The following is a 12,526-nucleotide window of genomic DNA, read 5'->3' on the forward strand; positions in this document are numbered from 1 at the left end:
ATGGGAATTGTCTGTGGCACACCAGGTGCCTATACCCAGTCTCTGGAAAGCTCCTCCTGGCCTAAGGCTGTAGCTGAAGCTTTCAACAGCCAGGAGGTAAGCTTTGCTGAGGGGTACCTCCTCTGCCCCCCACCTCCCTGGGGATTCCCCATGATTTCATGAAGAAGGAAGACATGACATAGAGGGAGGGCTACCCACTCCCTGAATCTAACCCACTACTTCCCCGATCAACTCCAAGGAACCACACAAATAGCATCATGGAAAGGTCACTGAATGGGAAACTTCAGGACCTGCCCAGGACACAGTAATGCCTTTTGGCCTGTGTAATACTCCCATTACCTAAGGTCACTGAGCAAAGATTTTAGAGAGCACGAAATTTTTGGATATTCCCTGAGGACAAATTCTGGGGTCTAAAAAAAATTCATCAAGATTATCAAAGTTCAATAACATTAAGCAAAAGAACTCATTCAGGCACTGACAGACCTCCAGACTTCCGATACTCCTCTGACAAAAGTCGCCTCACCAGTAGAGCTGGCCCTGAATCTACCCTTGCTGTTACTGAGTCCCTGGAGGAGGGAGACAGGTGACTTGCCCAATGGGGGTGTCAGCAGTTGGTCAAGGCCTGTCGCAGAGGAGGGTCTGCTGGAGCACTGTCTACTCTTCGCAGTGTTCGGGATGCAGAGGTGTGGCTGAGATGGTGGGTAGGGAGAAGGGATGATGGATTTGAGAGGCTGGAGGGATGAGAGAATGAAGGACTCAAAATACTTAAGTCCTAAGCCTAGGAGATGCATGAAATGACCGGGCTTGCTTTAGGCTATGCCAAGTTTAAAACCACAGTCAAGTAGATCTCAGCTGGCCGGCAAGGAAGAGCTAAGGAAGCAGGTCTGAGGGTGAGGTGAGGATAAAGACACAGGTTTGGGAGTGCTTGCCCAGAAGGAAAGAGTTCTTATGGACACCTTGGAGTTGCCGGCGGAGAAAGCGCATCAAGCGAATCGCCCAGAGCACAGGCCTGCAGCTGATGGCCAGCCTCGCGGCAGCGACGAGGCGGTTCTTTGCTTCCCTCGGTGCCCCCGTCCCAGACAGGGGCGAAAGCGGGTGTAGGGCGGTGGTTGGAATGGTCTCCCCTGGGCCTTGAAGAGAGAGTCCCTTGGTGGGAGGGACTGGTCTCGGCGCACTCAACCTGCAGTCTTGGGAAGACCCCAGCAATTCAGGCGCAGGGGGGCCGCGCCATTTCCCTCCCTTCTGGCGCCCGACAGCCCGAAAAGGGGCGCTGTGCTCCCCGGGCGTCTAAGAGGAGACGCCTCTCGCAGGCGTGCAACAGGACCCCCAGGACTGCTGGACCCCAGACCTTAGGCCGGAAACCGAGCCGCCCCTTCCGCCGCCAGCCGGAACTGCTTGCGACTCGAGGCAAAGGCGCTTCCGGCGCGTCTGCCGCCTCGCCGGGCCTCACCATGGCGGCCTGCTTGGCCGGGAAGGAGATCGTGTTTGTCACGGGGAACGCCAAGAAGCTGGAGGAGGTGCCAGGAGGGTGTGGGAGGCCGACCAGGAGGCGGCTAGGGGTAGCACGTGCAAGGCCGGCTGCGGATAGGGCGGAGAAGGGCTTCCAGGCGGAGGGAAGCACGCGGGAGGAGGCGCAGAGGGAGAACGGAGAGTCGGACCGGGAGGGATGGGTTGGACCTGGGTGTGGGTTGGGTCGCGCGGAGTGGGACGGCCACGTGTGCGGAATGGGGGCGGCCCAGGATTAGCCTTGATAGTAAAAGGGCTTTGACAGATCCGGGCTTGTGAGCTCAGGGGCTGCGTGAGCCGAAGGAATGGCGAGGTCCTTAGCACCTGTCTCAAAGGTCACCCATTAAGCTAGACCCCAAACTAGTATTCCGACAGCCCTCTGGAGCTGATCGAGACCGCGCTGCTGGCCCCGTGGGTGGCAGGGGCCGGACAGGCATCCAAACTGAGCCGTCTACGTCCCACTACGGTCCAGAAATGCGGTCCTCAGCCTCTCCCAGCCTCTTTCCGCATCTGTGAGAGGGGAAGGATGTGAGAGGTCTACTTCCCAGCGTAATGGAAAGGAGGAGTGAATGGGGCAAAGGATCCAAAGTTCTTGCTTACAGGGACTTTGTGGCTAGCTGTGGGGATTCTGGGAGTTGATGGAACGTCTTTGGCTGCAAATAATAGAGACACATAGGGAGCTCATGTAAACCACTAGTTGACTCTTGTGGGAATACAGTGTTATGGTGTCCCACAGAACTTGAGGGGTCTTGGGTCTCTAGAGAGGCTGGCCTGTCATAGTTATCTCTGGATGCCCATCCGTTTTCCTATTGGGGTCTTTCTACTTCCTTCCCTCCTGGTGGAGGGGACAGTGAGGCTACTGTGTGGAACAGCAGCTCTCATTGGCCTTGCTTCAGTCAAGGGTTTGCCCCTGCTCAGTCACCTATGGCCAAAGAGGTGGGTCATGTGTGGGGAATCAGGATGACACCCACTAGATACGTCTGAGGCAGCTCAGTGGGATGCAGTCATTAGGGGACACGTCATTTGTCCACAGCATAGGGATTGATGGCACTTCTGTGCCAGTATAGGGTGGCCTTCTCAGGAGCTGGAGACCTGTGCTGATAACAGGTTTGGGATCCTGAAGCAAGATCAGTCAAGCAGATAGGCAGTGCCACCCTGAACAGAGCCCCATGTGGGATGGTGGGTGCCAGCTCCCAAGCCTGTCTCTGCCTATGGTTGAGCACTGGCCCTCCCATGGTTAAAGAAGGGGCTGGAATGGCCAGAGGAGGCTCGTTAGAGAAGATGGACTTGAAGTTAGCCTAGAAGAGGGAGTCTTATCTCTTCATCTCATAATCCCCATTGGCAGACTGATGAAGCCTATGGACCCTTTCTCAGGAAAATATTTTTAGGTGTACAAAGTAAAATACATAGGATTACAAAGGAAATCAATTTTATTGAAGTACAGTTCTCAAAATATTACAAATGTTTGTGAACTAGTTACGTATTCTTTATTAATGCATTAAAGGGTTCAATCTATCAGTGTGTAATTACCATAATTTTGAAATAGGATTATAAATGATATTTTGAGATATCTGCTACAACTGTAATGGGATATAACAACACCTGTGATTTTAATAGGTTTAAAGGTCACAGGAACTGCTAATGCTATTTTGGTTTGTTTTCTATATTCACAATTGAAAGAACTGCAAAATTTCAGCCAGGGGTTAGTGAAAATAAAGAGAGATTTTTTCCTCTCCAAGCTCACAGGTATCCTGAATCAGAATTCTGGGTAACCCCTGATAGAAAATTCCTAGCCTAGAAGGATGGGTAAGGTTTCTGGGAGCATTGAGAAGGGAAGAGGGTGTTCTGGATGGGGGAGTTGGCATGAACAGAGACCTGAAGTAGGAGAGATAGAGTGAGGAGATGAGGGAAGTGACCTGCTGGGGTGAGGCTCATGGGCCTTTCTTGAGGGGAAGTTTGAGGGAACTGGCAGGAGAGTTACCTGAAGAGAAAGGTGGATGACAGTTTGCATAGTAACGGGGAGTCCTTAACAAATGGTGATAAATGTTCTTTCGTTTTGGAACAGGTCATTCAAATTCTAGGAGATAAGCTTCCTTGCACTTTGGTGGCACAGAAAATTGACCGTATGTCTCTGTTTTGTTTTATTTTTAAAAGATGGTTTGATTTCTCTGTCTCCCCATGACCTGACTCTCTGTATCTGTTTCCCTAACAAGTGCCGGAGTACCAGGGAGAGCCTGATGAGATCTCCATACAGAAGTGTCAGGAGGCAGCTCGCCAGGTGCTTGCTCTGCACACGTGTATTCCCATACTCGCTCCTCTTGTCCTGGTGGCTCCTGGGGCCTGTGCCTGCTGGGGACAGGTGGAGAGCAGTAGGGTGGGCACAGTTTGTCATGACTTCAAGGACCTGCCCAGGCCTCGCTAGGCTGGAGTCACTTCATGTTGGCCCTGAAATACTACCATTCTCAACCTTGAATGTGTAGTATCCCCCCAGACCAACACACACACACCTCTCTCCCTGATTTTCAGATATATACGTTCCAGCCCCTACATTCTCCCCATGCACATCTACCCCTGCACCCACATATCTCTGTGGAACTGAGAAAGAGCACTTTATGAAGTCAGGCTGCCCAAATATGAATCCCAGCTCTCCTGTTGCTGTGCCTGGAGCAAGGTTTACAACCTGCCAAGGCTTTGGTGTCCTTGTCTCTAAAATTAAGATAAGAGATTAGCCAAGGGCTGTTCCCTGTAGCAGATGGACCTCCACCTGCTGCTTCTGCTGCAGATCTCAGCTAGCTGTGGGCCTGGCCCCTGCGCTGGGTGGCCTGGGAATTCAGAGTGGGGGCGGGGCCTGCTGCAAGTTGCAGGTCTCAGGGCTGCATGTCCTTGTGCTACAGGTGCAGGGGCCGGTACTGGTAGAGGACACCTGTCTGTGCTTCAACGCCCTCGGGGGCCTCCCTGGCCCCTACATGTGAGTCCTCTCCCACCTCCTTGTTGGGCCCTGCCCACAAAATCATCTAAACTTCGAAATGATTGGTTACCTGATATTGCAGGTCATTCAGTGTCTTGGCATCAACTCCAATATTTCTGATTGTCCTGAGGAAGGATTAGGGATGGGGAGAAGCATGCCTTTCTTTTGTAAAGTGTGAGAATGTGATTGTTTAAGCAGAGATGGGCAAGGGGAACCCTCTGGTTGGAGAGGTACATTATAGGCGGATCAGTTTCAGGAAAGAGGAAATAAGGAAGTTGAGATCTGAAAATGGATTTCTTTAAAACTGTCCAGTGCCCTGGACCCTCTCAGAAGGTCTTTGTGTATCTCTAGGTTACAAATACCCCAATTTGACTACCCCTCCCTGGGCTTGGAGGGCAAATGTGCAGAAGTGCTGTTGCTGGGTCTTGAATACATATATCTTTAACTTTTGAGTTGCCAATTTGTTTGCCAAGGCAGTACACCCGTATACACTTATCCCTACAGTGCACATTGCTCCATATTCTCATCAGCACTTTGGATTATGATGTTTTAATATTTTGCAATGTGGGGAGTGTGAAATCACATGCACTTCTAATTTGCGTTTCCCTAATTACCAGTGAGGTTGAGGCCTTCACTGGTTTATTGATCCTTCTTTGCATTGCCTGTTTGCCTCCATTTCCTTTTTCCTACTGGATTATTTCTCTTTGTTTTGATTTGAGATGTTCTTTATCATGTCCCCTTGGCTGTCCCAGGGCTCTGATCACTGGGGGTGCAGCGCAGAGAAGAAGGTGGTAGGAAGATCTGTGTGCTCCTGGTGTCTGATTCACCTTTATTTCTCTTGCAGAAAGTGGTTTCTGCAGAAGTTAAAGCCTGAAGGTATTATCGCTATTTGTCTCTTTCTTTAGATCTGTTGGGAATTGAGAATCTGGGGGTTCTAGGGGAGGGGCCCCAACTAGTAATCAGGAGTCTCAGGTTCCAGCCCCAGTATGGAGCCTCGGTTCACCTCAGTTTCCCCATCTATAACCTGCAGCTCACAGTTACCCTGGACACCCAGTGGGCTCCAGGGAGCGGGCTGAGATGTGGGAGGAGTGGTGGGAGCTGTGAGTTTGAGGGACAAAGGGGCTGTAGTTGATTCTGGCTCTCTGAGAGGGACTGGCCCGACTGACTGCTTCCTGTCCTTGCCTCAACCAGGGCCTGGCCTGGCCTGGGGGCTGGTGGGTTGTCCCTCCTGACCCCAGCAATGTGTACCCTGTCACCGACGGTTGCATGCCAAAATGCTACCTCTTTAGGTGCTTCTAAAAACACTTTAGGGCTGGCCCCGTGGCTTAGCGGTTAAGTGCGCGCTCCACTACTGGCGGCCCGGGTTCAGATCCCGGGCGCGCACCGACACACCACTTCTCCGGCCATGCTGAGGCCGCGTCCCACATACAGCAACTAGAAGGATGTGCAGCTATGACGTACAACTGTCTACTGGGGCTTTGGGGGGAAAATAAAAAATTAAAAACACTTTATATTATGGAGCATTTCAAACGTGTACAATAGTAGAATAGAATAAAGAACCCCATGTCCCCAGCACCCAGTTTTCAGGGTTATCAGCTCAAAGCCTATCTGATGACATGTAGAAGCCCCCACAGTTTTGTGCCCTTCTGTCCGGGGCCTCGGGGGTAGGGAGTGGAGGCTGGGGGCTGGGCAGCACAGACTGCGCTGAGCCCTCACTGCACCCCCCTGCAGGTCTCCACCAGCTCCTGGCCGGCTTCGAAGACAAGTCTGCCTATGCCCTCTGCACGTTCGCACTCAGCACTGGGGACCCAAGCCAGCCAGTGCGCCTGTTCAGGGGCCGGACCTCGGTGCGTACCCACGCTTGTTCCCCTGCGAGTCACCAGAGGGCGCTGCAACTCAAGCCTGCGGCCCAGGGTCTTCTGCAGGATCTGCACTACTGTGGTGGGAAAGGCAGTGGGAAGGGTGCCTGCGGCCAGAGTTAGTTCCCAGGGTTTTGCCCAGACGTGCCCCTGGGCATGACAACGAGAAATGCTGTCAATCCGGAAACGTGTTTGACCCCTGAGTCTGGTTCAGGGAACCGCACAATGGCTCACAGCTATTGAGGCCTTTACACCCAGAGCTCTGCACTGTGTGCTCGCCTAAGAATGTGGATGTCCATTATTTTTAAGTGTACAGTACAGTAGTGTTGACTGTATGCACATTGTTGTGCAACAGATCTCTAGAACTTTTCGTCTTGCAAAATCTAATGCCCTCCTAAGATGTGGAAAGCAAAGTTGACAGCTCCCAAAGCTGCATCTACAACTCAGACTTCTCCAAGCCCGAATCTCCTTATTCAGCTGCTGAGGCTACAGCTTCCCTTGAATATCATACAGCCTTTCCAACTTCTCACATTCATATAGGATCTTAGTTCTTCCTCCAACTCATTCCTTCCCCAGCTGCCCTTCAACACCCCCACACCTACATTTTAGTCTGTTAGGGTCTGCTGCTTCTCACAGGGTTCATAGCCCCCTCCGGGCTGGCCTGCTCCCTCCACAGCCCATCCGTTCTCTCCTTGTGGCAGGCGTGTGCCTTCTGGCACATCACTCCTCTGCTTAGTCCCTTCTGCTCAAGATAAAATCCAGAGTCCCGCCATAGCCCACAAAGCCCTACCTTAGAGGCTCTTCTGGGGGCTGTCCACAGATGTTTTGTTTTGCCCTGCCTGGTTAGATTTTGTGTGTGTGGTAAAAAACATAACATAAAAATTACTATCTTCACTGTTTTTAAGTATACAGTACAGTAATGTTAACTATATGCACATTGTTGTGCAACAGATCTCTGAAACTTTTTCATTGTGCAAAGTTGAAACTATACCTATTGAACAACAACTCTCCGTTTCCCCCTGCCTCCAGCACCTGGCAACCACCATCCCGCTTTCTGTTTCTAAGAGTTTGGCTACTTCAGACACCTCATATAAGTGGAATCCTGCAGTATTTGACTTTTTGTGACGGGCATATTTCACTTAGCATAATGTCCTCAAGGTTCATCCATGTTGTAGCATATGACAGGATTTCTTTTTTTAAGGCTGAATAATGTTCCATTGTATGTATATGCCACATTTTCTTTATTCATTTATCTGTTGATGGACATTTAGATTACTTCCACTTTTTGGCTATTGTAAATAATGCTGTTATGAACATGGGTGTGCAAATATCTCTTCAAGATCCTGTTTTCAGTTCTTTTGGATATACCCAGAAGTGGGGTTGCTGGATCATATTGCCTGGTAAAATTTTTAAAAATTAGTTACAGTTGTCTGCTATGTTCACAGAAATGTTCTCAAAAATCAGAAGCCTCAGGGCCAGCCTTGTGCAGCAGTTAAGTGCATGCGCTCCACTTCAGCGGCCCAGGGTTCACTGGTTCGTTTCCGGGCGCGCACCGATGCACCGCTTGTCAAGCCATGCTGTGGCGGCGTCCCGTATAAAGTAGAAGAGGATGGGCACAGATGTTAGCTCAGGGCCGAGCTTCTTCAGCAAAAAGAGGAGGTTTGGCAACGGATGTTAGCCTAGGGGTGATCTTCCTCACACACACACACACACACAAAAATCAGAAGCTTGAACAACCACCAGTCCAGCTTCCTGCACAGTGACTGAGTAGCAGCTGCCCTGCTGACAGAGCCTGATCACTGCAGTCCCCACCATTCCCTGTTGTCTCCCCAGCTCTGGCTGCTGTGTGTACTCTGTTGCTTGCCAGCCCCCACTTTACCTGAGGTGGCCTTGCTGCTTCTCTTCTCACCTGTGCTCTCTAAGCCCCAACCACGTCATCCTTTCAGCAATGCATATGCCAAGTTCTTTTCCATGACCTTGGCACCAGCTGTGTTCTCCACCTGGAATATTCTTGCTCCAGCCCTTTATGTGGCCGAAGTGTCCCCTCCTCACTGAGGCCTTCCCAGGGCTCCCCCTCCAAGTCACTCCATCCTGTTATTCTTGAGCCCAGCTCCCTGTTTGTTCCCTTTCGGGCACTTTGCATTTGGTAATCATTAATTTGTTTACTGGTGTGATGTCTTTCTATGAGGGCAAGACTAGGCCTGCTGTGACCCCAGTGCTGAGAACACTGCCTGCCCCACTGTAGGTGTTCAAAAAACATTTATGTGAGGTTCAGAGTGGTTCAGTAATGGGCTTCGGTCACAGCTCTCCTTTAGCAGAATTTGCCTTTGGTCTGAATGACTTGTCATATATGTGGCTAATTCCCATCCTCTGCTGCCTCTTTTGTATTTTTTAAGCTAGTTTTTTTTTACTTTCATGGCAACATGACATTTCATGACACTGGACTATAATTTGTTCTCTTTGTAACGTTTTCCTGTTGGAATTTACCTATTACAGCCAGTAATTATTGAGCTCATTGAGTGTTGAACATTGTGCCAAGTAATTTCTATTATTTCATTTAATTGTTAGAGCCTCCCTTGTATTTTGAGAAATGTAATAGCAGGTGTAGAGTTTGTTTGCAAAGTTCAGAGCCCTCAGCTTCCTATTAGGAGAAAATGTTTTCTGTCAGTTTTTCAAAGTTGACTTCTTCAATGAGGTTACAGTTTGTCAAAACTGTAGAGAGGGAAGGTGGTTCCAAGGGCATCCGTGGGCGGATCAAGCACGTGGTTCCTCCCTGTAAGTGAGGGGAGCTGTCTCGCTCTATATTTTATTTATGTATTCAGCAAACGTTGGCAGGCACTGTGGACCCCTTGAGACCATATATTTTGAGTAAATAGGGTTTAACCAAATTCATAAACTAAACAAACTAAAACTGGCTACAGCCCCCCTCCTAGTGTGTCTCCTCCCAGTGACGCATCTGTCCCCCCTTTCCTCTGGCAGGGCCGGATCGTGGTGCCCCGAGGCTGCCGAGACTTTGGCTGGGATCCCTGCTTTCAGCCTGATGGATACGAGCAGACGTAAGGAGCCCCAGTTTCCTCCAGGGGTATGGGGTTGGGATAGCCGTGGTCTGGGTTGGGTCAGCGCCCCGCCCAAGTACAGGCACGCGGCTATGGGCGGGGGCAGCTCTGAGGGTGCTGTTCCAGCCAAAGGCGGCTCTGCTGGGGTGGGTGTGAGGAATCTGGGTGGCCCAGTTCACTGCAGGAGAGGCAGCCGGGTGTAGCTGGGAATCCTGGGCTCTCAGGCTCCAGCTCACCGCAGAGCAGCTGTGTGACGTCACTGGCTTCCCCCTCTCTGACCTTGGCTTGTCATGTAGAAACCTGACAGTTTTGTGGGGTGATCTTCTGACTCCCCCATCTAGTTTGGAAAATGTTAACACTTTTGCAGCCTTTGGTGGACACCACATTAAACTCCACAGTGCCAGATGTCTCAGGATTTCACACTACCCTCCCTCCCCCGCTTATTTACACAGGACATGTTGGCCATTATTGGAATCAGGTTTTCCAGGCCAGAAGGGCCCTTAGGGAGCGTGGCTTGAGGCCTCACAATAGCGAGTCAGGGCTGAGGACAACACGAAAGAGCACCAAGAATGCTCTTTGGTGACACAAATGGTCTATATCTGCATTGTCCAATCCAGTAGCCACTAGCCACACATGGCTGTGGAGCATTTAAATGTGGTTAGGGCGACTGAGGAACTGAAATTATTTTTATTCGACTGTAATTGATTTAAATTTAAATAACCACATGTGACTAGTGGTCACATATTGGACAGCACAGATCTGAATCCCACAACTAGGGTGTAGGATTCTCACCTCACTGGAGTCCTGACATGGAGGACAGGCCATGGCCAGCTGTCGAGCACTGCCTCCCCCCAACACTACGTTAGAGGAGACTGCTGTGTTTGTTCTGTTCGGCCCCACTGCTTCCTGTCAACAGATGACAAAGCTGATCAAACATGCAGCTCATCCCCCTGTCCCCAGCTTCCCTTAATGACTTTTGGACACTAGAGCAAGTTTAATATCCTTCCGCACTCAATATGGGTTTCTACCTACAGGGGAATTTAAAACTTTATCCGATTTTTAACAAATTAACTCTGGTTGCCAAGAGCTGGTGGCCCCACTCTCCTTTCCTGGGGACTCCTTGAGCTTTGGGCTCCAGGATGGGGTGGGGGGTGCACACCTTCCCTGAATCTGAGCTCCCTCTTCTCTGTCGCCCCTTAGGTATGCAGAGATGCCCAAGGCTGAGAAGAACACCATCTCCCATCGCTTCCGGGCCCTGCTCAAGCTGCAAGAGTACTTGGGCAGCCTGAATCCCCAGTGATGATGGCCGGGGATCCAGGAAGAGCTAGCCTGAAACCTCCTCCATCAGGCTGGCACCCCTCCGGGTACTTCCTTCAGGGTACCACTTCCTGGGGGTGTTGAGATAGCCTCATCAGCCCTATCTGGAGGAGCAGCTGGCACTGCTTGGAGAAACTTTGGCCAAGGGACACCATTTTCTTGCCCTCAGGGAATAAGTGGTCTCTCCTACAGCCTCCAGGCCTGGGATCCTGAAAGGACCTTGGATGTTAAGACTGGCCTTGGTGGGATTGCGGGTTTGGAGAAGAACCATACAAACAGCGTTAGATATTTTTTAAATGTAGCAGATAAAACTTGTGGAGGGCACTTGCTTCCAAAATAAACTGGATATATCTGCTTTGAAACTGGCCTCAGGCAGGTGTCTGTCTGCTGAGTCCCCTTTGGCAGGAGCAGGAAACCTCTCAGGTGGGGCAGGAGGGCTGGGGCGGTGGCAGGACATGGGCAGCGGTGTTGAGGGTGTTTGTGTGCCCTTGCCGGCTGGAATATTACATCCTCTTTCCTTTATTCTTCAAGTGTCAGATCACGGGCTGATCTTTTCCATGCCAGATCCGTGCTGCCCGCCCGCCCAGTGAGTGACGCTGCTGCCCAGCTGGCCTCCATGGTGTTTGTTGCTGGGTTGGGGGACAGGCAGTGTGAGATGTCGAGTGCTTTGGCTTTATCCCCATATACATGAGAGCAGCTACAATGCTGGCTTGTGACTATAATGCCCAGTTCATTTTTATGATAGAGAGGGGATGGAGTCCTTGACCCCAGTTGAGTTGTCATGCCATGGTTCAGCCTGGGTCCTCCAGGCCACTCAGGAGGCCCGGCTCAGCTGCCCCAGACCCTCATTGTTCCCTGGTGAAGCCATTTCCTCAGAGGGACTTTGGGGACCTGGAGTGGCTCCCTTGCCTTTCCTACGGGTGTTTCTCTGGTAAGGAGGAGGTGCCCACCCCTGAGGACGTTCAGGAAAGCCTGTTGTGTGCAGCAGGTCGGGGGTGGGCGGTTGCGGGGGGCGTGGGTGTTCCTCAGTGCTGATGCATCACTCCCAGGCTCCTGTCCTCACAGGCAGCTCTGGAGAACATCCCCTCATCACTGCTCCTCTGTCCTGGCAACATGGCCCAGGGCCTGGGTTTAACTGTTATTTCCTGCCGTAAACTGTGTCAGTGCGCGTGGGTGAGGACGGAACATCATTCCTTTGCCCCTCTTGCCTGCAAGGCCCAGCTGGGTTGTTTCCCCAGGAAATGCCAGTGGCTGTGCCCAGCCTCCTCTGAGTTGTCTCCCTGGTGGTGGTTGATGTCTGGCTGGGGCTCAGACGTGGGGTGCTTGGGGCCTGCCTGCTCCTTGCCTGGTGATTCTGGACATGGCACCACCTGCAGGGAACACTCAGGCTACTGGGAAGGGGGCCCCAAAGAAGGACCACCTGCCACATGGTTGGGGTGGGTACATGCAGCTTGGGGCACCGCAGCCCTGTTTGCTACTTGGCTCCTTCCCCGGAGTTCTAGCCTGAGCCCACAGTATACTTTCTGTCTCCCTTTTTAAACCTTTAGCTACCTATCCCCACAGACAGCACCGAATGTACCCAGCGCCACTTGCCCAGGAGCAGAACTGCTTGGTGGGAGGGTGAGGTGTTTTAATTGTGCCCCATTCTCCACTCCCCCCATCAGTGCATGAGGGCTCCCATATTGCCCACTCTGCCATCCATCCAGCCTTGGTAGACTGATTTTTGCCAGTCTACAAGGTAGAAGGTGCCATCGCACTACTGGGTTGCGTTTCTCAGGTAACTAAGGGGTTTGAGTATCTCTTGTCGTCCCTGTAATCAT

General features: G+C 51.4%; 1 protein-coding gene across 1 annotated transcript; it reads left to right on the forward strand.

Moving 5' to 3' along the window:
- Positions 1 to 1,421: 1,421 nt before the first annotated feature.
- ITPA (inosine triphosphatase) lies at positions 1,422 to 11,072 on the forward strand. Its single transcript, XM_058563119.1, has 8 exons — positions 1,422 to 1,517; positions 3,572 to 3,629; positions 3,720 to 3,784; positions 4,401 to 4,474; positions 5,319 to 5,350; positions 6,206 to 6,321; positions 9,313 to 9,389; positions 10,590 to 11,072. Exons 1-8 carry the CDS (start codon positions 1,452 to 1,454, stop codon positions 10,687 to 10,689), a joined length of 588 nt encoding a protein of 195 aa, XP_058419102.1. The 5' UTR covers positions 1,422 to 1,451; the 3' UTR covers positions 10,690 to 11,072.
- Positions 11,073 to 12,526: the final 1,454 nt, after the last annotated feature.

This window comes from Diceros bicornis, chromosome 19 (assembly GCF_020826845.1).
Source record: "Diceros bicornis minor isolate mBicDic1 chromosome 19, mDicBic1.mat.cur, whole genome shotgun sequence".
In the NCBI taxonomy this organism is placed as follows: Eukaryota; Metazoa; Chordata; class Mammalia; order Perissodactyla; family Rhinocerotidae; genus Diceros; species Diceros bicornis.